This window comes from Lithobates pipiens, unplaced genomic scaffold (assembly GCF_037356315.1).
Source record: "Lithobates pipiens isolate NorthernLeopardFrog02 unplaced genomic scaffold, aLitPip1_a1.2 Scaffold_22, whole genome shotgun sequence".
NCBI lineage: Eukaryota > Metazoa > Chordata > Amphibia > Anura > Ranidae > Lithobates > Lithobates pipiens.
In genome coordinates this window covers 299,261,829-299,289,814 of record NW_027507784.1, presented here as the reverse complement: position 1 = coordinate 299,289,814, position 27,986 = coordinate 299,261,829, and the positions used below count along the sequence as shown (strand labels likewise).

Genomic DNA, 27,986 nt, shown 5'->3' with positions numbered 1-27,986 from the left:
TTTTAGGTGCTGAAAGCGGTACAATTATTTTGCATGAAAATTTGGTGTTTTATATTGTAGTCCTGTAATTCTAAAGCCCCGTACACACGAGAGGACTTATGTCCGACAGACTTCCGAAGGAGTTCTGCCAGACTTCTGCCGGAGTTCTGCCGGAGTTCCGACAGAGTTCTGACGGACTTTTCGACTGAGCGGACTTGGCCACACACAATCACACCAAACTCCGATGGATTTGAACGTGATGACGTATGACTGGACTCGAATAAGGAAGTTCATAGCCAGTAGCCAATAGCTGCCCTAGCGTCGGGTTTAGTCCGTCGGAATAGCATGCACACGAGCAAATTTTCCATGGAAAAATTTGAAGCATGTTCCATTTTCTAAAGTCCGTCAGACTTTTGCGAATCAAAAGTCCGTTGCAGCCCACACACGATCGAATAGTCTGACGGAATCATTCCGTCGGACTTTGGATGTTGAAAAGTCCGCTCGTGTGTACGGGGCTTTAGGAATAACTCTCTTAAATCTGTTCAAACCAGAGTCTAGCAGACATCCCAGGTATGATAACGTTTATAATATAATAAATAATAATAATAACAATTATTCAATAATGTAATCAAATCCTAAAACTCTGAAAAAGGGACACTTTCTGGTTGCTATGGACAATCTCCAAATTCCAGGCAGAAAAAACAGTATTTATAATATAAAAGTGCATGCAGGGCACTGCACAGACCACTAGGGACAAAGGGGGTGTGTAATTTTTTTATACAGTACTGTAATCTTGTGTGTGTTTTGTGTACTTTAACTTTTTTGAATTTGGTGCCAATCTCCGCTCCCGTGCGCCGTAACGTCGCAGGGAACGGAGCTCGGCGGCATTCGGGCACTGTGTGAATCAAGCGGAGGACAGCTCGATCACACAGCACGGAGGACATCGCTGGATCCAGGGGACAAGGTAAGTAACTTCTCCCTGTGTCCTCCCTGTATCCAGCGATGCGATCCCGAGTCTGGCTCGGGGTTACCGCTTATGATAGTAAAAGCTCGGGATTACCGCCAGGGAGGTTAATGGCATCCCAGTCTAATGCCGCATACACATGATCGGAAATTCCACCAGCAAAAGTCCGATGAGAGCTTTTGTTTGGAAAATGCGACGGTGTGTATGCTCCATCGGACTTTTGCTGGCGAAATTCTATAGCAGGTTCTCAGTTTTTCGGTCGGAAAAAGTTCCAATGGAAAATTGCGATCGTCTGTACCAATTCCGATGCGCAAAATTCCTACGTATGCTCGGAAACAATACAACGTGTGCTCGGAAGCATTGAACTTCATTTTCTCGGCTTGTCGTAGTGTTGTACGTCACCGCGTTCTTGACGGTTGAAAGTTTAGAGAAGTTTTGTGTGACTGTGTGTGTGTAAGCCAAGCTTAAGCGAAAATCCACCTGTGTGTACGCGGCATTAATAGTAGGGTTCAATATTGAGTTGGCCCACCCTTGGCAGTTATAACAGCTTCAACTCTTCTGGGAAGGCCGTCCACAAGGTTTAGGAGTGTGTCTATAGGAATGTTGTGTAACTGTAAACCTATTCCACTGCCTTTCAGCATGATTATAGTCACAATGACACTATAAAACTCATTGTATGCTCAGTATCAGATGAAAAATAAAGTTATTCTATGTATGGTTGCTCTTTAAAGAGGAGTGTCACCTGAAAAAAAAATATTAAAAGTCAGCCGCTACAAATGCTGCAAAGACTTTTAATAAATGGACACTTACCTGTTCCAGGGTCCAGCGATGTCGGCGGCAGATGACGAGCAATCGCTTGTCTCTCGGCTGCCCCCGCCGCCATCCTCTGTCAGGGAATCGGGGAGTGAAGCGTTGCGTTTCCCAGCTACTCCTGGGAGTGGGTGCAGATACCTGCATTATACGGGAAAAGGCACCCCCTCCCCCCTGAAAGGTGCCAATTGTGGCACCGGAGGGGGGGGGGGGGGAGGGTTCCGATGAGCGGAACTTTCACTTGAGGGTAGAGGTCCGCTTTTAATAATTTTTTAAGATATACTTTTACATTGATTTAAAGGCTGCCCTTTCAAGGTATGCATCTTTTCGACTTGACTTTATAATGCCAGGTAGATGTTGAAACATGCTTTCCAAAGTGGTGCAGAATTATCTAAAGACATCTTACCAAAACAGATAAATACATCATAAATGCACAACGATCAGTCTTGGCTGAGCTCTTATTTGAGGTGACACTAAAAGATATCCTCAGGCCCCTTTCATACGGGCGATACGATCAGGTTCGCCTGTCAGTTTTTCAGGCACAGACATGATTGGATGCTTCATGCATCCCTGCGGACCGGTGGTTGTAAATGTACTGGGCCTACCTCCAACCTGATCGGGTTGGCTAAAAAAAAAAAAAAAAAGGGGATCCGTCCTCCTCCTTTTAGGCAGATTGGATCGGAGGGTTGTCTGTTTACATCCGGTTGCCCATAGAGCAGAGCGTGCTCTGTACTGGCCACTCTGTAGTATCTGTGCAGGCAAGGACCTGTCATCCGCCCGCTCTGTTCTGATCAGCAGAGGAACAGTGAACAGTTCGCCTGCTGAGTAAATCGGATTCCGCCCCATGTGAAAGGTACCTTTTTTCAATAAGAATCCATCCACATAGTCCATAGTCTATCTCTGAATCGAGCAAGAGAGGGTGGCTATTTTCCTAGATACACTATATTTCCAAAAGTATTGGGACGCCTGCCTTTACACACACATGAATTTTAATGACATCTCAGTCTTAGTCTGTAGGGTTCAATATTGAGTTGGCCCACCCTTTGCAGCTATAACAGCTTCAACTCTTCTGGGAAGGCTGTCTACAAGGTTTAGGAGTGTGTCTATGGGAATGTTTGACCATTCTTACAGAAGCGCATTTGTGAGGTCAGGCACTGATGTTGGATGAGAAGGCTTGGTTCACAGTGAATGCAGCAATATTCCCCCTCACCTATCTAATTGGCTGGCGCAGAGATACTCTTATCTAATTCTTGTCTATGGGAATGTTTGACCATTATTCCAGAAGCACATTTGTGAGGTCAGGCACTGATTTTGGTTGAGAAGGCCTGGCTCACCGTCTCCATTCTAATTCATCCCAAAGGTGTTCTATTTGGATGAGGTGCAGGAAAGTCAAGTTCCTCCACCCCAAACTCGCTCATCCATGTCTTTATGGCCCTTGCCTTGTGCACTGGTCCAAATCATTTGGTGGAGGGGGGATTCTGGTGTGGGGTTGTTTTTCAAGGGTCGGGCTTGGCCCCTAATTCCTGTGAACGGAACTCTTAACCGCTTCCGGACCAGCCGCCGCAGTTTTACTGCCACTAGTTGGCTCCCTTGCATGAAATCATGTAACTATACGTTGGCTCGCGGAGTCCGGATAGCAGGCGCGTGCCCACTGCACAGCGGGAGTCACAATGACCACCGGCCACGAGCGATCGTGACCAGGAGAGACAGAACAGGTACGAGTGTGTGTGAACACTCTCTTCCCTGTTCTGTTCTGACAGGAGAGAGAGATTGTGTGTTCCTATTAGGTAGGAACCACGATCTGTCACTTCTTCTAGTTAGTCCCCTCCCCCTTCAGTTAGAATCACCTCCCAGGGAGCACAGTTAACCCCTTCGCCACCCCCCAGTGTTAACCACTTCACTGCCAGTGACATTTTTACAGTAATCAATGCATTTTTAATCGCACTGATCGCTGTATTTATGGTAATGGTTCCAAAAATGTGTCAAAATTGCCGATGTGCTCCTTCTGTTAAAAAATAAATAAATTGCCCGATGTGTCCACCATAATGTCGCAGTCACGAAAAAATCACAGATCGCCGTCATTACTAGTAAAAAAAAGAAAATAATAATAAAAATGCTATAAAACTATCCCCTATTTTGTAGACGCTATAACTTTGCGCAAACTAATCAATATATGTTTATTGCAATTTTTTTTACCAAAAATATGTAGAAGAATACATATCAGCCTAAACTGAGGAAAAAAATGTTTTTTTTTATATATTTTTGGGGATATTTATTATAGTAAAAAGTAAAAAAGCTGAGCTGAGGTGACAGCTGAGGCTGTCAATCTGCTGGAACGAGCTCCCCTGTCACCTTTTTTCACTTGGTGGGTAGGAAGTGATTCATGCTCACTGCAGAGGCACAAAGCAACATACAGAAATTACACATAGTGCTTTTAATTGAGACAAGTACTCACCACAGAGGGATATGCTTTGTTCATATTTCATGTCTGAGGTTTACAGCAGCGTTAAAGTGTTACTAAACCCAGGACCCTGCATACACTGTATCTGGTCTCCCACAGGACATGGAAATGCAATAGTTTTAGTAAATATAAACTGCTAAACCTTTTCTCATCAGCAGTATAAAGCAGCCTTGGGACTTCTATCAGTGTCTGGTTAAAGCTTGTAGGAGGAGTTTTCATTCTCCCATAACTGTCCTATGAGGATGCAGGACCTCTAACCTTCTGTCTGGGCAGTGCTTATTGGCCCTGTGCCGATCACATGCACCCTCCCAAGAAAGAAAATAAAAAACTTTCTAGCAATACACACCAACCTGAGTATGTGCAGCTTGTGCCTTAGACTCTGTACTATCAGGAGATGGTTTGGGGACAGTGGAAGTAGGGGAGGATCAGAGAAGACAGGCTCAAACATCCTTTTTGCACAATGCGCAGGATTAACCCCTTCGGTTCCACAGTGAGTGTAAAAAGCATGCTTTACTGCACACACAGACTGATTTTACTGTTGTAGGTTTAGTAACACTTTAGGGCTGGGTTCACACTTATGTGAATTGGATGCAGGTTTCCCTACATCCAATTCACATGACAGGAGAGTGTGCCCGACTCGTAATGGAGCCGGTTCAAATACCCCTGGAGCAGCCACAGTCCACATTTGGAAAGTGTCCTTTGTGTCTTTGGTTCCGATTCAGGTGTGAATTCTGGCAAAAGTTCTGACCTTATTCGCACCTGAATCGGTGAACAGGGACGGACCGGACCCCTGTTGTGTATTTGTTTGTAGGATTAGGAGACTGGTTGTCAAAAAGGAATTTCAGTCACTCCTCTTATTTTATGTTTTTTAGCTCCATTTACCTATTATACAGTGTTGTCAAATATTCACCTGCCAAACAGATCCAGCATTGTCCTGGTGGGATTCGCTGAGCAGGTGCATCCGCCTAACTCCTGCACCGACGACATGGTTCTCCTAAGTCATTGGAAGCCACAGCCTGCCTCTTAGCCCTTGTACACACGGTCGGAAATTCCGACGGAAAAGGTCCGATCGGACCGCGTTGTCGGATAATCCGACCGTGTGTGGGCTCCATCTGACTTTTTCCGTTGGAATGTCCGACCAACAAAGTTTGAGAGCTGGATATAAAATTTTACGACAATATGATCCGATCGGACTTTGACCGATCGTTTGTAGAGAATTCCGATCAGACAAAGTGACACGCATGTTCAGATCAAATTACAAGACCAAACCTATTGGTTACTAGCCGCAACGTAGTCCCATCGCAACGAACGTCATCACGTTCTGAACGATCAGATTTTCCGACAACTTTGTCCGACCGTGTGTATGCAACACCAGTTTCGGACAAAATCCGTCAGAAAAAATCCGACGGATTTTGTTGTCGGAATGTATGGCTGTGTGTACAAGGGCTCATGGGTTCAGTCAGCCAGTCTCCGATGATGACCATATCTCCACCCACTGATCTTTGTTAGTCTCTACTCCTGCAGCCTCCTAGGATATGTGATGTGAAATCCCAGGAGACTGAAGCAGCAAGAACACATCATTCTCACCTAGGCCTAAAGTGTAAATAAAGATAAAGAGCCAAACAAAGTGCCGATAATGCGTAGGGTAGCAACTGTGCAAAGAGCCTTAGATGATCTGAGGTATGAAGGTCCACTTTAAACACAAAACCCGGCCAAAAACAAACCAACAACGCATATGTACATGTGCTCCCAAGTCTAAAGGACCAAAACTGCACAAGGCTAAGCCAAGGGAAGCACCAGTACCTTTTCAAAAATCGCACTGCACCATGTTGCATTGATGTGAACTGGCACCATGAAGAATAATGGGATTTCCATTGTTGTGCATTGCAGCAGGACATCGGGTCTGGGGGAGTGTGAACAGAGCCTTCATATAAGGACTGGCATAGGACAAAACTCAGGTGCCTACTCTTGACAATCCCATTGCTCTCAACAATCTGTTGCTCCTGCCTCTTTTTTTTTTATTTAAAGCCCGACCCCAGACAAAATCCCCTCTAATGCTCCATACACACGGTAGGATTTTCCGATGGAAAATGTTCGATGGGAGCTTTTTGTTGGAAATGCCGACCGTGTGTAGGCTCCATCGGAACTTCTGTCACACAAAATTTGAGATCTGGATCTCAAATTTTCCGACAACAAAATCCGTTGTCGGAAATTCCGATTGTGTGTACACAATTCTGACACATAAAAATTCCACGCATGCTCAGAATCAAGCAGAAGAACTGCACTGGCTTTTGAACTTCATTTTTCTCGGCTCGTTGTACTTGTTGTACATCACCGTGTTCTTGACGGTCGCAATTTCCAAACAACTTTGTGTGACCATGTATCCCCATCCAGGTCACTTGCTGATGCATTTTCCATCTGCACGAGCAGCCATCCAGTCACCTTCACTGCATTCTGTCTGACGTCAGATCTCTTCGGGTTCTAGGAGGGCCTCACCACTGGCTGGTCAATGGGAATTGTCCACGTCATTCAAGCAGTGATGTGAATGACTGGTAGAAGAAGCCCTCCAGGGTGGACCTGGTACTAAATGATCACCTCTACCCTAGGGTTGAGGTTTCAAAGCAGTAACCCATATTTAAAGTGTGTCTACACCCAAAAAATGTTTATATACTACAGCTTGCCAGTTCTTAGATGTGGTGGCTGCATTTGTTTATTTTTTTAAGGTTTTTGTTTATAGAATTTTCATCTGCTGATCCTGCCACTAACACGCCAACTGTCCTAGATGACAATATTTTGTTATAATGTTAATAATAATAATGTTTTGGGGTTCTGAGTAACTTTCTAGAAAAAAAAATGATGATTTTTACATGTAGGAATGCAATGTCAGAATTGGCATAGGTGATACTAAAGTCTCGTTTTTATTTTTTCTTTAAAAATAACAAACATGTTATACTTACCTGCTCAGTGTCCTGGTTTTGCACAGAGCAGCCTGGATCCTCCTTTTCTTGGGTCCCTCTTTGCCCCTCCCTCCTGTCGAGTGACCCCCCACAGCAAGCAGCTTGCTATGGGGCACCCGAGCCGCAGCTCTTTGTGTCCATTCAGACACGGAGTTCCCATTCGGCCCGCCCCCTCTCTCTCCTGATTGCTTAACTGACAGCTACTGGAGCCTGTGGCGCCACTGCTGTGTCCCAGCCAATCAGGAGGGAGAGTCTTGGACAGCCACGGGATTCGTGGACATCACTGGACAGAGAGGAACCTCAAGTAAGTATTAGGGGGTGCTGGGGGGCTGCTGCACACAGAAGGCTTTTTATCTTAATGCATAGGATACATTAAGATAAAAAAACTTTCTGCCTTTACAACCACTTTAAACTCTAATCAAAGTCCCAGCACCTCTCGGATGCCCTTTTTTTCAAATAGGAAAGTATAATATGTAATGCTTTATTTGAAATATGTACCAATAGAGCAATGAGAGCTTTTTAACTGCTTAGTAGGAATCTCAGCCTTAAGGGAGCACTAATATCAGCTATTATGTGTATAGGCATAGAGCAGTCACAGACAGTAAATGTGTGGCTATTGAACAGATTGTGTCACTGTTATACAATCTGGCTGGCAGACTGGCAGTCTTCGTCTGGAAATGCCTTTGTGGACAGGCATCTGACACATTTTCTGCATTGACTTTATTGTAATCTCTGCAAACTGTAGACATTTAACAGGAAGGACAGTTTACTAACTACAGTATGCGTGGGCCAGCGGTGTATTTTACGTTCCACTAAAGATCCTGTTTGTTGAGGATAATACAGGGAACAGGTCTTCCTCAAAATTGGAAATTGTCATTATTCAGCTGGAGTGAAATTTAACTAAAATCCAATTGGCCATTGTATGATTCATTGACATTATTTAAGGATAATAGAAACCTAGTTAGATATCAAACAGGGCCAAAGAAAATAAAAAAAGTCAAACCTATGCCGCATCGGATTATATATTATATGGCCAAACGTTTGTGAATCATTACACCTTCCTATATGCCCAAAGGTATTTAGGTTTGATGAGTTTGGTATAGAGCAGTGGCCTGGGATCTGGATGCAGCCCTTTGCTTGCACTTATTTGGCCCTTAGGGCACCATTCCTCCCACTGATACAAGATACTATTCTGCCATCTTACACCAACAATGGGACACCATTTCTCCCACTGACACCAATAATGAGGCACACTATTCCTCCCTATGATACCAACAATGGGAAACTATCCCCCCCCCCTTAATAACAAATATTGCAATGTTTACTCCCACTGATGGCAGAAAAATGTTCACTCCTGCTGGCCACAGTCTGGTCCTCCTAAAGTCTGAAGGACAAAATAAATTGGCCCTTTGTTTAGAAAGTTTGGAGATCCCTGGCATAGAGGAATTTTAGTGGCCTTTACAAAACCCTGACCTCAACCCTGCAAAACATGTTTGCAACAAATTGGAATGCCAATTGTGAGTTAGGGCTTCTTGTCCACATTCTGGACAGGTACTGCACATCAGTACTTGACCTCGCAAATGCTCTTTTGACTGAATGGACACAAATTCCTACAGACACACTCTAAAACAGTGTTTCTCAACCTTTTACTCACAAAGGAACCCTACATATAACTTTCAAGTCTCAGGGAACCCTGGCTAAAAATGACTATATCTACAACTCCTGATACATTGGTACCATGGTCATTGGGAAGAGTGCTCCTTACACTTGTGGTCATTGGGAAGAATTACCACTTACAGATGTCTTAAAAGATCGATGGTGTGAGTGGAAACTTATCTGAGAGGCAGAAATTGCTCATTGCTCAAGGAACCCCTAGCAACCTCTGGAGGAACCTCAGGGTTGAGAATCTTGTGGAAAACTTTCCTAGACAAGAGAAGGCTGTTGTACCAGCAAAGGGGGTCCTCTATATGTTGGTCCATGGTTTGTAATGGGATGTTCAACAAGCTCATATAGATGTGGTGGTCAGGTATTTGGCCATACGGAGTATAAGCAAGCAACTCTTGTATGATTCTTTTGTTTTTTATAAAAAAACTATTTTTATTGAACATTTTTTTAATACAGAAATCAGAAAACATGCACATAGCTTACTATTAGCAAAGTAGCAAAGCTCAAAGGAAGGCTACAAAGGTCATGGTATCAAGAGATAATAATTTCCATAGAAAAAACAGACTATAGGAGCATGAAAGACCTATTGATCACTCTCACGTGTGATCTGGTCATTAAACAGGCTAATGTAACCAACACTACAGCATGAAGCCTCTAGAGATATCCAAGGACCGTGGATAGTGCCTTCCCGGTGATTAGCATGAGTAACTGAATTGTCAGTGCAGCCATGTAAAAAACTGAGAGGAGAAAGAGGAGAGAAAGGAAAAAGAGAACCAGGAAGAAGAAAAAATAAAAGAGAAAAGAGAAGGGGAGCATGACCACATCTCTTCACATCCTGGGCCCTGAGGACATACATAAGGGCAAGATATCTGGAGCAGAGCATAAGATCTGCTAGGATGAAATGGTGCCATTGCTCCCTATCATTCCTGTCCACTGTGTTCTGTAGGCGTGTGGTCAGCTACGTACCATTTATTTTATTGTCCTCTGTGCATCACTTTGGGTGGGTAAAGCTGTTGCAGATCAGGCCAGAATTGTTGGCTAGCCCAATCCATGCGCATATGGTTAGTTTAATGGTTATACAACAGTGCTCATGAACTGCAAGTGGAGTCATTGTAGATGTGGCTAGACATGAATATGCCATTACAGAGAAGGCTGTTCTGTGGAATCATCATTTAAATACAAAGATTGTGCTTTATATGATATTATTTTGTTACTTCAATAAAAATATTAAAATATAAATATATTTATGTTTGCAGATTAATGTGCAATGTTGAATGGTGTTCTATTTAAGAGGAGACATTTTATACACCTTTTCAAAATGTATGTTCGACATGTTATAAAAACTCTTCAAAGAAGAAGCCAATGTTCATAGATAAGCAAAGTCTGGATTGACCTGTCCAGCTGTCTTTCTTGTGACTCCTTATTGCTTTTTTATTTATTTCATTGGGTCTTTAGTCCATTGGTCACCACCTTCTCCACATCTCCTTATTTTCCTTCTTAGCCCTTGTACACACGGTCGGAGATTCTGACAACCAAATCCGCCGGATTTTGGCCATCGGATTTTGTCCAAAACTGTTGCATACACACGGTCGGACAAAGTTGTCGGAAAATCCGACGTGATTACATTATTTCGTTACAACGGGACTACGTTCACGCTAGTAGCCAATAGCTTTGGTGTAGGAATTTGATCTGAGCATGCGTGGCACTTTGTCCAATCGGAATTCTTTACACATGATTGGAGTATGTCCGATCGGAGCATTTTGTCAGAAAATTTTACCGGCAAGTTGGAAAAGTTGGTCCGTCGGATACTCCGACGGAAACAGTCCGACGCAGACCACACACAGTCGGAATATCCGTCAAAGCGGTCCGATCGGACACATTCCGTCTGAATCTCCGACCGTGTGTACAAGGGCTAAGAGTGGAACTTTACTTATAACAGTTTAATAGCAATTAATGTTCTTTAACAAAAAAACATACATTCCACATTAATAATTATGCTACCAAAATTGGTGTGTGTCGTAATTTGCCTCCAGCATTGTTCCTGTTTCTTCTTGCTAAAAGCCACCATTTTGTTGAAGTCCAGAGCAGTCACTTCCTTATTGGTATGAGAAATAGGGGAAGAGGAGGGAGCACCCACAGTGCCTCATCCGTATATATATCAAGGGAAAACAAAGAAGATACCAAATAGGTATCAACAGGTCGGATTTTTAAGACATGGAAACAAATAAGAAAGTAACAAAATAGTTTATTAATAAAAAATACACAATATCATAGCAGTGTTCAAAAAAGAATATAAAAATCATATAAAATTTGTACATTGAGCCCTTGTGCATCACATCTACACGTTTCGCCATAAAGGCTTCCTCAGGACATGGAAAAAGGTTCAGAGATGTAGCAAGAGAGCAAAATAAATCTCACTATCTGAAATCTGAGATATATTAGAGTTAAAGTTCAAAATTCCAATTTGTTTGAACTATATTTGTTACTTTCTTATTTGATTCCATGACTTAAAAGTCTGACCTGTTGATACCTACCGTACTTGTTATCTTCGTTGTTTTTTCTTATTGGTATCTCTCCCTCTCTCGATGGTTTCAAAAATGATATGTCACGTTCTGTAATTAAAATATGCACTTTTCCCATCTTGATTGTATGTCTTGGTTTAGCTAGAGAGGAAGGCTGACAGAAACTTCACAGTGCTTCACAGGCTGCCGATTATTATGGAGAGAAGATAAGACACTGTTCTTATAAGTATTCTTTTGTGTCTCTCTGGTAGCAGAATTTGTCCTGTCACCTCTCCTACTTTTCTTTTCTCCTTCCCCAATCTCTGTTCCCTCCACACAATCTGTGTCATTCCTGTTGCTTTCTTCCCCCTTCAGCAACAGTAAATCTTAAAGCAGTCAGCTGATTGGCTCTGTGGCAACGTATTACTGGATTTTAAACAGTATAGACACTTATTTTTAATGTATTCTATAGCTATACCTACAAAAGGGGCCAGTCAGGAGTGGGCTATCAAGAATTTTCTGACTAAAGTTCCACTTTAATTCCTCAGTAGGGTTTTTAGCTATGCCTTGCTTAATGCAGTGGTCAGATTACAAGCTTTTCCCTTGGATCATGAAGAGTTAAGAAGTGTGGATTACCCGAAGAACTGTCAGGGAAAAATATTTTTGTGATCATATTCTCTTCTTTAAATAGTTCTGCTGTTCTGGAGGTATCTAGGACAGGGAGACTAATTAGAGTCATTTAGCACTTCACGTGGGGTCAGATATGTTTCACTGGAGAGAGACGGTGGTCAGAAGGTGGGGTGTCTTGTCTGTGGCAAAATCAGCTCCCTGTCCACTCCTAACCCCACCCTGTCGCTTCCAAGCATGTCCCTGATGGCCTTGACTCCTTGCATATTAATCTACTGGCTCTGGCTGCTCCTATCGCCATAGAAACACCTACAACAGTCTCCTCGGTCACGATGAGTACCCTAAGACCTCCACTCCTTAGTTAGTGACTTGTTTTTATAAAAGTGTATGCTAGAAGCAGAGAAATGTTAGTTTCCCAATAAATATTTGACATTCCTGGGTTTTTTTCAGGTGTAAAAAGAGAAAGATGGACGCAGAGGTTCCATAATTCACTATGGAAAATATCCAAGGAAAAAACTGGTAGCGTGATTTGCTGCTATACATATTTTTAGTATGCAGACAGGAGCAGAGACTTGTTATTCAGCACACATTAATAAATGCTTTGACAGGTACAGCTGACAGCTCTTCTGTGTCATTTATTTAATTGCAGACATTTCCTCTATGCCCTGAACTTTTCTCCTTAAAAATGTGGTGTTTTTTTTCATATGCCTAAACTGCTGGCCTGTCTGAAGGGTTCCAGAGTTCAGAATTTTTGTATGTGTGCTGTGACAAGCGCTATTCCTTTCATTTATGGTATATGCATGTTTGTACATGTCTTTTGTGTATCTGTTTGTTGATGTTTGGGCACCAGTAACAGGACTTGTTAGGCCAATTTGCCCTTGCTGAGGCCATTCTTAACCAGGGTTCCATGGAGCTTTTGGGCTCCTCCAGTTTTTGCTAGGGGTTTCCTGAGCTATGGTTAATTGAGGTCCCATTTGATGGTGTGTGCATAGTTCAAGGGCCTGTGCCATTTGGCAGAACTAGCTGCATGACATATATACAGGGCCGTTTTTAAGGCAGGGCAAAAGGGGCAGCTGCTCTGGGCCCTGTCATTGTTGTGGGGCCCAAAGCAGCTGCCTCACACTTGCCAACTATCCTGGTTTAAATTCCCCTGTCCCTTGAGGTTTTAGTCCCGTACTGTGTCCCAATATCTCAGTGTGAAGTGCTGCTACTAATGCCGTCCAGCTCTGCCCTATTGTTGTGTACAGATGACTCACCTGCAGACCCTGTGTTTACATGTAAATTACCGGCATTGATATGTAAATAGCAGCGTCCAGCGGCATTGATATGTATATCATGCCCCCTTGAGGTCATATCCCCAGTAATCTCTATCAACCAATCAACAAGCATAAATCATGTGCTGTAACCTCTAGCAACTAATTAGTGAGCCGTAATGTGTGCTGTAACCTCTAGCAACCAGTCAGTGAGTGGTAATGATACACTAACTATTCAGTAAACTGATTTTGAGTCTAACTGCTAATTATTGTATGTCTCAGAGCAGGTGGAGAGCTAAACTGCATGGGGGGGGGGGGCAAGAAAAGTTTTGCCCAGGGTCCAATCAATATTAAAGACGGCCCTGCATATATGGTCTGTTTAGCTGTCTATAAGGCTGGTATTCTGACCACCACTGTAATGGGGGGTATTCTTCCCACTGATCACCAATACCGGAGCCATCAGTGCTAGCGGTTCCTTCAGTTGTGGTTAATTGACTTCCGATCTGGTGGTGCTGCCCTCATATTTCCAGGTCCATTACCACTTGGTAGAGCCAGTAGCAGGACACTGATGGTTGTGAGGTTGGCATTCTAATCAGCACTGTAAAGGGGCATTCTTCTCACTGACCTCCAATGTATTGGGCATTGGTGCTGGGGGTTCCTTGAGGTATGGATATTGACTTCCTATCTAATTGTGCCTTCATACTATCAGGTCCGCCCCCACTTGGTGGAGCCAGTAGCAGGACACCGATGATTTTTTTAGCTGACTGTAAAGCCTCATACACACGATCTGACTTTTTAGGCAACAAACGCGAACGTAGTGACGTTTCAACGTACTGACACTTCAAAAGACAACGTTCAATTACACCAGCGCCACCTTTGGTCAACTTCTGTATTGTTGACTGATCTTTTGCATTGGCTCTGAGCATGCGTGTTTGTACTTTGTACAAAAGTCTGATGGTTTTGTGTACACACAATCAGACTTTACTCCATCAGACTTATGTTGTCAAAAAGTTTGTCCGTTCGCACAGCCAACAAAAGTCTGATGAAAATCGAAAAAGTTTGTCCGACGGAGCGTACACACGGTTGGCTGTTGCTCCAAAACAGCTAATTTGCATGTTTATTGTAAAAAAAAGTCTGATCGCGTGTACGGGCCTGGCTTATATTCACCGCTGTAGGTGTGCATTCTTCTCACTAAAAACCACTGTTAAGGCCCATACACCCAATCTGACTTTTTGACAACAAACATGCAAATTAGCTGTTTTAAGGCAACTTCCGACTGTGTGTACACTCCATCGGACAAACCTTTTTGGCTTTCATCTGACTTTAATTGGCTGTGCGAACGGACAAACTTTCCGGCAACAAAAGTCAGATGGAGCAAAGTCCGATTGTGTGTACAGAAAACCATAGGACTTTTGTACAAAGTACAAACACGCATGCTCAGAACCAAGGCAAAAGATCAGACAAAAATACAGAAGTTGACCAAAGGTGGTGAAAAAGAGAAGAAAAAACACTTGATTTGGTGAAAGTTGGCTGAAAAAGTCCTGCTGTGTGTATGCAATACAAGTTCACGGTCAACGCCCTTTGCACAAAAATCCACGGGAAAGTTTGTACAAAGTCTGATCGTGTGTATGAGGCTTTAGAAGCAATTTCTTAATGACCCTAGTGGACTAATCTTAGCAGGGGTTCCCTGAGACCGGACAATTATAAATTTTTTGTGTATGCATAGTTCTAGGGTCAATGCCAAATTATCTTTTTAGCTGTCTAAAAAGTTGGCATTCTGAGCAGCGTGTAGGCGGCGTATTCTTCCCACTGGCCACCTATATAAAGGGGCATCTTTCCTACTGACCCTCAATGAATTGTTTTTTTCAGGAGTTCCTTGAGACCCGATATTACATTCCAAGGGCCCCTCTGGAGTAAAAAAGTTGAGAAAGGTTGGGTTAGAGAGTAGGCAGAAAAAAAAATATCATTACAATATTCTTAAAAGTTCATAGTACCTTAGCCTGTCTCTGTATTAGCTGTTGTATTTCTCTGCACAGTAAAGGAAGAAACAACATTGAATACATTACAGGGTGTGCAGAGAGAATCCAGGGTTGACCCTCTTGGTGTTTTGCTGTTATTCCACTATCCAATTACAAGATTACAGTACTCGACCAAGCTCTATTGCTTTAACTGCAGTAGAGAAAAGTGGGGTCAGAATCTCTGTGCTGAATAACAAGAGGTACTCAATTTGAAAATTAGCCGAACAAAATAAAGTTGACCTTATAGTGCAGTGCAGAGGAATTCATCTTCTGCGGAGGCTATGATATTTTGATGGCCGGTGCAACCGGCTGTCAAAATATCTGCACAGTGGCTGCATCTAATTGGATGTACCCATTGTTTCCCTGAAAAGTTTTCAACAGGGCCCTTCGATAAAAGTTCATTGAACAATCGACTTTTCTCAAACAGAGCTGGCAGGGACACCCGATGAGGCAATTTTGTCTGGTTCATTAGGAACTGGGTGAAATGTGCATTGTATGGCCAGCTTTACACTTGTTCTGGCAAGTAAAACACCTCATGCTCATATTTCTGATGTGAATTAAGGTGTTAGCCCTTACCTTTACTTTAGATGTTTTGTTGTTAGTGCTAGCCTAATACCTTTATATAAAACCTACCCAGTACTTATGCATGAACACTGGTGGCTTGCATCACCTACTGGCTTCCTTTCAGGAGTCAGGACTGATTTCATAGAAACAACATTAGTAACTTGCGCCCTATGGTCAATTACTGACACAGTAATTGAGGATAATCTTTTTAACAGGGTCATAGACAACAGTTAAAACCTGACAGATGTTGTAGGCTTTCCCTGCTCTAGCCAAAATAAAACATATTTTAAGTAGAGTAATCTTTTATGGGCTGTTTTCCAATGTTGCGGGTAATAGACAGTCCTTTTTATGGTATTAAAAAGTTAAGGTGTGGTTGCCCACGGGTCTTGGCCTGCAATAGATACCATCAACTGTGGAATGCCTACCAACCCAGTCACAGGCCAGGTCTAATAATGACTTTTGATTGTTCAGCCATCTAAAGGAATTTCTGAAGGGGAAGAGCTGTTTTCCCTTTATTTTATTTAAAATTGCCTGTCTATAGTAGAAAGTAACAACAGTAATGTTACATCAGGTCAAGACTTACCGTATATACTCGAGTATAAGCCGAGATTTTCAGCCTCTTTTTTGAGGCTGAAAGTGCCCCCCTCGGCTTATACTCGAGTCATCGCTGTCTGCCTGCTCGATCAGCGTGTCAAGCAGACAGACAGCGGCCATTCTATAATTCAAAAGCCGCGCCTCCGGCTCCGCCTTCGCCTGTGATAGGCGGAACACTGAATTTCCCAGCAGCCTGTGTTCCGCCTATCACGGACATCGTCTCATCCTCGTACTACGGACGAGGATGAGACGATGTCCGTGATAGGCGGAACACAGGCTGCTGGGAAATTCAGTGTTCCGCCTATCACAGGCGAAGGCGGAGGCGCGGCTTTTGAATTTTACAATGGCCGCCGAGGCGCCGACGAAGAGCGGCGATCCTGGCAAGGCACGGGACGGAGGCAAGGCAAGGCACGGCACGGCACGGGACGGGACGGAGGCAAGGCACGACACGGGACGGAGGCAAGGCACGGCACGGGACGGAGGCAAGGAGGCAAGGCACGGGACGGAGGCTCGGGACACAGGCTCGGGACACAGGTAGGCTGGACACACACACACACACACACACACACACACACACACATGGACACACACACACACAGGGATGGATGGATGGAGACACACACACACAGGGATGGATGGATACACACACACACAGGGATGGATGGATGGATGGAGACACACACACACAGGGATGGATGGATGGATGGAGACACACACACACAGGGATGGATGGATGGATGGAGACACACACACACAGGGATGGATGGATGGATGGACACACACACACACAGGGATGGATGGATGGATGGACACACACACACACAGGGATGGATGGATGGATGGACACACACACACACAGGGATGGATGGACGGACACACAGGGATGGACGGACACACAGGGATGGACGGACACACAGGGATGGACGGACACACACACAGGGATGGACAGGCATGTCTCACCCTCGGCTTATACACGAGTCAATAAGTTTGCCAGTTTTTTTGGGGGTAAATTGGGGGCCTCGGCTTATATTCGGGTCGGCCTATACTCGAGTATATACGGTATAATCATTGTAGTAGATTGGCTTTTAAATGGTTTTTGATTTTTCAAGCAAGATTGCTATCAAATAAACAGTGGCAGTCATTCCATGCAACATTGTCATCCCTTCTAATTGTAGACTGAAGTAGGAGTAAATGGCAGTGCATTACTTTTTACCTGATAGATCAGGGTTGCAGAGTGATGCCCTGTACACATGAGCGGAATTTTTCTGTCGGAAAAATCTTGGATGGTTTTTCCGACAGAATTCCGCTTAAGCTTGGCTTGCATACACACAGTCACAAAAGTTCTCTGAACTTTCGACCGTCAAGAATGCAATGAAGTACAACACTACGACGAGCAGAGAATGCTTCAATGCTTCAGAGCAATCGTCGAATTGTTTCCGAGCATGCGTAGGAATTTTGCGCGTCAGAATTGGTACAGACGATCGGAATTTCCGATCGGAACTTTTTCCGACCAAAAAATTGAGAACCTGCTCTCAATCTTTTGCGTTCGGGAATTCCGCCAGAAGTCCGATGGAGCATACACACATTTGGAATTTCCAACCAAAAGCTCACATTGGACTTTTGCTGGTGGAATTTTCAGATTGTGTGTATGGGGCATTAGGATGGAAAGAGACAGAGGGAGTTGGGAATACTTGTCTTGCAGGATCGCATGCTAAGAGAATGCAGGATCACATGCTTTGTTGTTCCCAAAACACAGTTGACCAGCCTGCAGGGTTTGTCCCAGTTACATAACTAGCATATCTGGCACCTGGGGGTGTATATTTTATTTTAACCCTCCCCATAAATCAATTTGCATTTATCATGAAATTATATATCATGCATTGATAGTATCAAGAAGAGGCATGGGAAATAAAGGGGTGTTGCTTCACAGAGAATGGTGTGGAGTGTTGGAGTATTACCCCATTGGTGTCATTGTCATAAGTGTCATTAGCAGTAATGGTAACCTCCAGCATTGGTGTATTTGGCAGCAATAATAACCATCAGCACTGGTGTAAGTGGCCATAATAATCACCCCTTCCTTGGTGGTCAGTGGAAGGCTGTAACTACTGTAGCTGGCTTTAAAAATAATGCCCTCCCCTCCATTTAGCATTTCAGTAGCTGGGTGTAAAAATACCCCCCCCCCCCCCATTGATGTTAAGTTGTCCAGCACCCCCACCCCTCCCACACATATGCACACACAAAATTAGAAAAGCTGACATGCCTTACCACCTTCTGAAAATGCTAGTTGCCTGACTGTCATGCTGAGTCTCTTGTTTCAATATTTTCTGAGTCACTCACTGACTTGGCAGAAGTATGCAGATAAGAAGTTATGGCTTCACTTATGACAACTTTTTCAGGATTCCTGACAGGTAAGAAACTAGTATTTTTAGAAGGCAGTGGAAAACCACATATTCTCTCATGGCAAATTTCCTTTACAATAAAAGTATGCAAAATCTTGAGGCACCCCAGTCTAAAACTGTAAATGTTACTTATTAATTGGAAAACCTGAGCCTGGGACAATGAACACAACCTCCTTGATGAAATTAAGTTCACGTCAGAAGCTCCACTTCAGATGTTTCCCTATCACATCAAAGATCCCACCATCACATCCGAAGTTCTCCCTTTTGCACCAGAGCTTCCATTCACAACAAATTCCCCACCATCACATCAAAGCCCTCCTTCACATCAGAAATCTCCCATCATATCATAGGTCTCCCCATCACATCAGAGTCCTCCCTTCACGTCTGAGACTTTCATCACAATAGAGCCCTCGCCTATATATCAGAGGGCTTTCTGTTTATGAGAGTGGACTTCTGTCTTCTCCTGAATGCTGGGGTGGCATTGCATGTCTCCTGCCCTGGATCAGTCATGTGTTGGCATGGTGTGAGTGGCCTGCCCGCCACCACCATAGCAACAAATAACATTGTGTGTCCTGGCCAAAAAATGTCATTGGTTGTTATGGTGCTGGCGGCTGGCCCATCAATGCAACCATGGCAATTTATGATGCTGATCCAGAGCAAGCTGTGTCTGATGCTCATGGCACCCTGCTGAAACCCAAATGGCACCCTGGTTGACAAACACAAATGCAGCAAATATAGGAGATCCAGAGTAGCCCGTTATGTTGCATCTGTTCTAAACATTTATATAGTACATAATACCATTGCTACAAATGAGATCAATAACAAATCAGTATATTGTCACAGACTGGTTAAGTAACATGACTTACAAAAAATGTGCTGCATACACAGGAGAAGCACACTAAATGGATTAGCCTTGAATGTCTCTATTGTGTTTCCTGTATGTCCTATAACCTGGAGATCCATTAAACTGACCCTTTCAGAAAGAAAGGATAATGCAGTCCTGCAGAGAATAGAGCGCTTGCTATCGCCCTAGGCCATGGAAATGTCTTTTATGATGGAAAATGTGGAGCGAACACTGAGAGACCCAGCTAGCTGGGTTAGGGGAGTGTATGGACTGGGAATGTGCGGCCCTTGTAACCCCGACCCTGTGCTGATTCCAGTCAGCCTGGTGCCGAGGTTCAAGTTTCACTCTGGAGAATGAAAGTAGCCATATTTAGCATGAACTTGTACTGGCCACGAGGGAAGAGAAGGGAGGGGTGGAGGAAATAGCGGGGCTATAGAAAAGACAGCAACCAATGTCTGAGAAGGAGAATTATCTGAGCTCTGCTGGAAAGGGACATCCATAGAAAGGCAATCTACATTACCGTGCACTAAAATATACAGCAATTAGCCAGATTATTTGCCACCTGTTCCACAGACAGGGTATGGCTTCTACAATTAGCTTGGTCAATGTAAAAGTGCATTATTGGGTGCTTTATATAGTCCTGAATAGCAGCAGGGGGCACTTTAGGGTGATGGCTTATAAGTGTCAGCCTGCTATATTCCTGTCAGTGGCCGCCACATGACGACGACCATGCCGCAAACACTCCTGATCGGCCATTCAGTTGAACGTATTGCGCTGCAGAGATCCAACAAGTATGGGTTTGTTTCCCTACACTAGAGACAGTCCGCAGCATTCTTGCCTGTCTCCAGCTCTGTATTTAAAGAATTTCAAGTGGCGCAGTCTCCAGAACAAATTCTTGCATGAGGATACGTTTTTAAAAAGATATGTTTGTACCATTAACTCAACAAGGCCTCGCTCAAAGCAGACTCTTTCGCTAAACCTTTGACAATGTAGTCCAGCACTTAGCTAGTTAATGATACTAAAAAAAATGGCTTTGCTGGCTACTGTAAATCAAAGGTGGGTTCTTAACGATCAGATTAAGGGTGCCAGGGTTACAATAACATTTCTCTGAAGGAGGAGACGTGTTGTGACACAGCTGTGTAATAAACGTGTTCGTGAGGTCAGTGCACCGCACCACACGCAGAAAGAAATTCTGTCTGGTGTATATACATCTGTCTCTTCTATGAAACAAACCCTTTGTGATGGAGTTCTTCCTCACCTTTATACACAACACTAGCTTTAAAATGAAGCCAAATGTAGTCAGGAAGGACTGACCCATGTAATATTTTAAAGTGTGGTCTTGTATTATGAATGTGCTAAGATCCTTCAACCTATGTTCCATAAATACAATTTTTATGTATATATGTATGTATATATCCCTGTAGTCATATCTGACTGCAATTTTATGGGCCAGCCCTCTGGGCACCATGTCTGATGCTTCAGAGTCTATGCCATAGTATTTTCTTGGCCAATTTTTTTTTAAAAGGTAGGTCACCAGGTCTTTCCTCCACCCTCCCCAATTGCTCAGTAATGGATTAACATGCAGAATGTTATAACATGCACATAGCCAATTCGTGCACACTTACTAGGATCAAATAATCTACCAGCATGTCTTTAATGTATGGGAGGAAACAGTAGTTCCTGAAGTAAACTCACACAAGCATGGGGAGAACATGCAAACTCAATGTGGCCTGGTTAGGATGTGAACTAAGAACCCTAGTGCTGCTAAGCAGAGGATTCTGACGAATGAACATACCCTTCAGGCTTTTTCAAATCTCAGTGATTCTGTGGGCTAGCTCTCTGGGCGCCATGTCTGATACGAATTCAGAACCTTTGCCGTAAAACTTTCTCTGCAATTTTTTTTACAACATAGATCACCGGGTCTTTCCTCAACCCTCTCTTGTTTCAAAGTTTGGGACTGGCATGCTGAATGTGCATAGACAATTTGTACATACATACTAGGATCAGTTTAGCCAATTAACCTATCAGTATGTCTTTGGAGTGTGGGAGGAAACAGGAGTAACCAGGGGAAACCCACAAAAGCACAGGGAGAACATGCAACCTCCATGCAGGTAGTATCCTGGTTGATATTCAAACTGAGAACCCTAGTGCTACAAGGTAGAGGATTATGATGAATGTATGTATCCATTCAGTCATAGCCAATTTTTACACACATACTAGGGCCAATTTAAGACAGGGGCAGATTACCTACTAGCATGTCTTTGGGTTGTGGGAAGAAACCAGAGAACTTGGAGTAAACCCGCACAAGCACAGGGAGAACATGCAAATTCTATGCAGGTAGTGTCCTGGTTGTGATTCGAACCAAGGGCCCTAGTGCTACAGAGCAGGAGTTTCCAATGAATGTATATACTGTATCCATTCAGTCTTATCCAGTTCTGGGCTATGCTTGGTTCTATTATGGGTTAGATCTCTGGGCACCTTGTCTGATATCTATGAGAGCCTCTTCCATGGAATTTTCTTAGCAAATTTTTTTTGGAGGTAAGCCAGGTCAACCTCCCAACCTCACTAATTGTTTGGCTTAAAGTTGACATGCAGGAGCAAATTAAGTTATTTGGAATGTGTGAGAAAACCAGGGTACCCAGAGTAATCCCACACAAGAACTAGGAGAGCATGCAAACAGTGCCCTGGTTGGGATTGGATCCAAGGACTACAACTGCAAGGCATACGTCCTGATCACTAAGCCTCTTTGTTTCTGATGTATAGTCAGCGTTAATTACCGTATTTATCGGCGTATAACACTCACCGGCGTATAACACGCACCCCAAGTTTAGGAGGGAATTTTAAGGAAAAAAACTTTTAGGAGGGAAGTTTAAGGGAAAAAAACTTACATTTAAATGCCCATCAATGCAGTCTTATCAGTGTCCATCTGCAGCCTTGTCCATCGTTGCACCCTTGTCAGTGTCATTTGCAGCCTTGTCATGCAGTCTTGTCCATCATTTGTAGCCTAGTCAGTGTCATATGCAGCCTTGTAATGCAGCCTTGTCATGCAGCCTTGTCCATCATTGCACCCTTGTCAGTGTCATATACAGCTTTGTCATGCAGCCTTGTCCATCGTTGCACCCTTGTCAGTGTCATTTGCAACCTTGTCCATCATTTGCAGCCTTATCAGTTTTTTTTGCAACTTTTCCTTTTAAAAATGGCAGAGCCGGATGTCCTGTGTATCTCAGTGGTGCTCGATAGTTTTTGGCAGCTTTCGGCCGTTCTCGGCAGCTTTCGGCCGCTTTCGGGCCACACTCGGCCGACGAAATTGGTCCGAAAGCGTCCGAAAGCTGCCGAGAATGGCCAGCCGAAAGCTGCCGAGAATGTCCGAAGACGGGCGAAAGCTGCCGAGAAGAGCCGAAGGTGGCCGAAAGCCGCGGAGAATAGCCGAAGGCGGCTGAAAGCCGCCCAGAGGCTCACAACAGCGGGGGATCAGCATATAACACGCACCCACGATTTTCCCCTGATTTTAAGTGCGTGTTATACGCCGATAAGTATGGTATTACCTATACATTTTAGTAGTGCATTTGTACCATATTGCATGTTTTAGATAAACACCAGGCAGCTACAGTGCCTTGAAAAAGAACGTAAATGTGTTTCATTGGGATTTTATGTGATAGACCAACACAAAATGGCACATAATTGTGAAGTGGAAGGAAAATACAAATAAATATGTGAAAAGTGTGACATGCATTTGTATTCGGCCCCCAAGTCAATACTTTGTAGAACCACCTTTCGCTGCAATTACAGCTGCAAGTCTTTTTGGATATGTCTCTACCAGGTTTGCACATCTACAGAGTAAAATTTTTTGCCCATTCTTCTTTGCAAAATGGCTCAAGCTCTGTCAGATTGGATGGAGAGCATCTGTGAAAAGCAATTTTCTGTCAGGAACCATGAATCAGACGGAGACAGAAAATTCACTAAATATCACACCTTTAATATAGTGAGAAAAATGGTACAAATAGTAAGTGTTGTCAAAACATAGCCAGGTTCGGTAATCAAAGCGGGGAGTGAGTGCAAGCCCGTAAATCAGGAAGCCAGAGATCAGCGTAGTCAGAGAAAGTAAACAGGATCAGGAACCAGAAGGGATGTTAGCCAGGCAAGTTTTTAACAGGAACACAGCAGAGAGTCTACAGATATGTTGAGCAAGGCGAAGGCATGGGGGAAATGATCACCAAGTGAGGCACTGTGGAACTATGAGTGCTGGAAATTAACCGACAGTTGAGCGCTGAGAAGGGAGCCCTGATATTTTGACGTCTTGCCACCGATTCTCAATTTGATTTAGGTCTGGACTTTGACTGGGCCATTCTAAAACATCAATATGCTTTGATCTAAACCATTCCATTCTAGCTCTGGCTGTATGTTTAAGGTGATTGTTCTGCTGGAAGGTGAACCTCTGCCCTAGTCTCAAGTCTTTTGCAGACTCTAACAGGTTTTCTTCTAAGATTGCCCTGTATTTGGCTCCATCCATCTTCCCATCAACTCTGACCAGCTTCCCTGTCCCTGCTGAAGAAAAGCATCCCCACAACATGATGCTGCCACCACCATGTTTCAGGATGATGTGTAGTGTTAGTTTTCTGCCACACATAGCGTTTTGCTTTTAAGCCTCAGGTTCAGTTTTGCTCTCACCCGACCAGAGCACCTTCTTCCACATATTTGCTGTGTCCCACAAATGGCTTCTCCCAAACTGCAAACTGGACTTCTTATGGCTTTCTTGCAACAATGGCTTTCTTCTTATCACTCTTCCACAAAGGCCAGATTTGTGGAGAGCACGACTAATAATTGTCCTGTGGACAGATGCTCCCGCCTGAGCTGTGGATCTCTGCAGCTCCTCCAGAGTTACCATGGGCCTCTTGGCTGCTTGTCTGATTAATCTTTGCTCGGCCTGTCAGTTTATGTGGACGACCATTTCTTGATAGATTTGCAGTTGTACCATACTCTTTCCATTTTCAGATGATGGATTGAACAGTGCTCCTTGAGATGTTCAAAGCTTGGGATATTTTTTTATAACCTAACCCTGCTTTAAACTTCTCCACAGCTTGATACCTGATCTGTCCGGTGTGTGCCTTGGCCTTCATAATGCTTGATCGCTATAGTTCGCTTACAAACCTCTGAGGGCATCACAGAACAACTGTATTTATACTGAGATTAAATTGCACACAGGTGGACTCTATTTACTAATTAGGTGAATTCTGAAGGCAATTGGTTAAGCTAGTTTTTAGTTAGGGGCATCAAAGTAAAGGGAGCTAAATACAAATGCCCACCAAATTTTTCAGATATTTATTTCTAAAAAAATGTGAAAACCATTTATAATTTTTCTTTCACGTCACAACTATGTGCCACTTTGTGTTGGCTTATCACATAAAATCCCAATAAAATACATTTATGTTAATGGTTTTAACATGACAAAATGTGGAAAATGTCAAGGGGTATGAATACTTTTTTAAGGCACTGTATAACAAAACAAATGAATGCAATTATGTTTTCATCAGAAAAATATTTAATGTATTTTTAAATGCAGCCGCTCTAGGTACCTGAATATAACATGCTTTTAGCCTTCTATAGTTCCCTGTATGAATCCCTGTATACTGGTGACGGAGGGACAGGACTAGGGATCGGTCAGGTGTTCTGCAGTACAAATGATCTGGAAAGGAACATTCAAACAGGAGTAGAGAGCAGAGTATGTAGAGAGATGACCCATCATGCCACTGCTACTACTATCCAATCACAGGCAGGGGGCAAGGAGGTGACCCAGCTGTATTGCTAAACTTTGGTAGACAAAAGTCAAATCAACTTTATTTTTCAACCATTTTGATGAGAAAATTCTAAGGAGCAGGATAGAAAATTTTTCTCAAACGGACAGGTTTTTAACAGCAAATGACACCCTGGGCTCAGAGGAAGTAGTTTTCCTGACCCTTGCTATTATTCAACCTGGAAGACTAGTGGTGGAAATTACTTAGAGGGACATCTCTGGGTTGAAGGTGAGTATCGCAACAAAAGCAATTTTTTTTTTTCTATAACTGGGCTGTGAATTTTTGTTTTTGTAACACAAGTTCTGCCTAAGGGCTGAATATTCAGAGCTGCATAAGCCCAACTGTTAAAGGTTTTCATTGCAGCTTTTTGTATTATATTGTCTAATTTATTTTTTTGTCTTCTGCTCAGGTCTTCATCTCCAAAGATGACACAGCAGATGAAGGACCTCCAGCTGGCACAGACTAAGAAGCCGCCAGGGCCCTCCTCGCCCAACGCTGCCAAGAGGCTGTACAGGAACCTGTCTGGGAAATTCCGGGTGAACTACACATCGTTCGATGAAAGCAGCTTGGCGGCACGAAATGAAAAGGAGAGGCTGCGGAAGTCATCCCTTGTATGTCACTTGAGAATATTGATGCTGATGCAAGAAGGTTGATTTATGAATGGACAATGAGGGTGTCAATGGCATTTACATAAATTTCCACACAACTATAGATACATAGCAGAAATATATATCACGTCATAAAACAGGTGAAATCTGTAGAAAAGTGAAGCTTTTATAATTAGGAAATAGGCAAACTGGAGATTGTATGTCATGTCATAAACCTTTTTTTCTGGTTTTGGATAGAGGGGTCAGGGATGAGTTAGAAAGTTCCCCTTACTTCCTATTAAAATGACTCTAGCTGCCCATGGTTGGCATTGAGTGCATGCTGCACGTGTGGCCAGTCACATGTTTTCTCACAGCTAGAAGGTAATTGTGCATGCATGGTGTGTTTCCAAGCCAGCTGTGGGCAGATAAGGTGAAAAATGTTGGAGCATGCGATGACAGCCCACTGGTTGCCAGCCACTTATCTAAAGCATGTGGTGGGTGCCCTCCATACCACTGTGCCCAGGGCGACTGTCCTTCCTGCCAAACCCTTGTTCCAGCCAACCCCTTGTCCCAGCCCAACATAGGACAATTAATTGCTTATGCAGGAACCAGGGGCGGACTGACAACTCATGGGGCCCCCGGGCAATAGGAGATTATGGGGCCCCCAGGCAATCAGACATTATGGGGCCACACAGTATACACAAACACACACACACAGTATACAATCACGCCATATACACAGACATGTTTCTATTGGCTGAGAAGGTACTGGAGAGGTGGGGTAGTTATAATCTCAGGATTTTTAGACCAAAAGGATGTCGGTAAGGGACATTTCAGAGACAGATGTAAAAAAAAACACAGATTTTTACATACTTTCCCTGGTTTTACTGAGGCTGGCAACCCTGATGGGGCCCCCTAGTGGGACGGGGGCCCTCGGGCAGTGCCCGAGTGGCCCAATGGTCAGTCCGCCCCTGGCAGGAACTACATGTGCCACCTGTCTGGCTATACAGTGTGAACAATACATGTAAATCACAAGACTGACTGTACAGAATAAAAAATGTTTTGGCAGGTAAACCATAAGCACATACTGTATGTCTTTAACTGTATATTTAGCTTTTAGTGTTTTTCTTTTTCAGGTTCATTCACATATGCCTTTTATTGTAGTTTCAGGGGAATTCTGCACTCTTTGAAGCAGTGGAAATGCAAGATCTTGATCGGGTACAAGAATTACTGAAGCAATACAGTGTGGAGGAGCTGGATCTCAACACACCAAATAGCGAGGGCCTGCTTCCACTAGATATAGCGATCATGACCAACAATGCACCCATAGCGAAGACATTACTGCAGGCCGGAGCAAAGGAGAGCCCACACTGTGAGTAATGAGTACGGAAGGGATGCTTCATTACCGCTACAGAGTTCTTTATGATGGGTTGTTATGCTAATAGTAGTGTAGCTTTGGTTTCAACCACACAGTTTATAGCTTAATTTATAACCCATTATTTCTTTGCAGACAATACTACTTCAGTGTTCTCCACTCTGTCTCTTCACTGCCTCATAATTTATACCAATGGCAACATTATTACGTGGCCTGTTTTTATAGGGCCACAGAACATAAATAACAGGTTGGTTTATGTGTAAATGTTTCAGGAGTTTATAACAAGTGAAGATATTTCAAGGTAAACTCCAGGCAAATAAAACATGCACGGGGGCTGTGCCTGCAATGCAAAGGTTAATAGCTCATTTTGTTTAGGGGAGTGAAGAAACCATTTTACTGATCCTCTGCGTCCCCACGACGTGGATTGTCCCTTGGTGTCCTCACGTCCAGTTCAGGGTTTTGAACCCCACTCTAGTCTTGATGACATAGGACCCTAGACCAGTGGAGCATGGGTGTGCAGATGCTGCAGGGTTGGAGGAACTGATTGTAGTGTGGGCACTGTCCCATTGCAAGGGATCATTTTTATATGCCTGGAG

The 27,986-nt window shown here is 43.6% G+C and overlaps 1 protein-coding gene across 3 annotated transcripts in view; it reads left to right on the top strand.

Annotated features, from left to right (window-relative positions):
- The window catches only part of LOC143924770 (ankyrin repeat and fibronectin type-III domain-containing protein 1-like), a 552,097-nt gene that overhangs the window by 434,922 nt on the left and 89,189 nt on the right, over positions 1-27,986 (top strand). For all 3 annotated transcript variants that reach the window (XM_077449225.1, XM_077449226.1, XM_077449227.1), the window contains 2 exons: positions 25,838-26,039; positions 27,180-27,387. In XM_077449225.1, the coding sequence (XP_077305351.1) occupies positions 25,838-26,039; positions 27,180-27,387 (410 nt within the window). The remainder of the gene's footprint in view (positions 1-25,837; positions 26,040-27,179; positions 27,388-27,986) is intronic.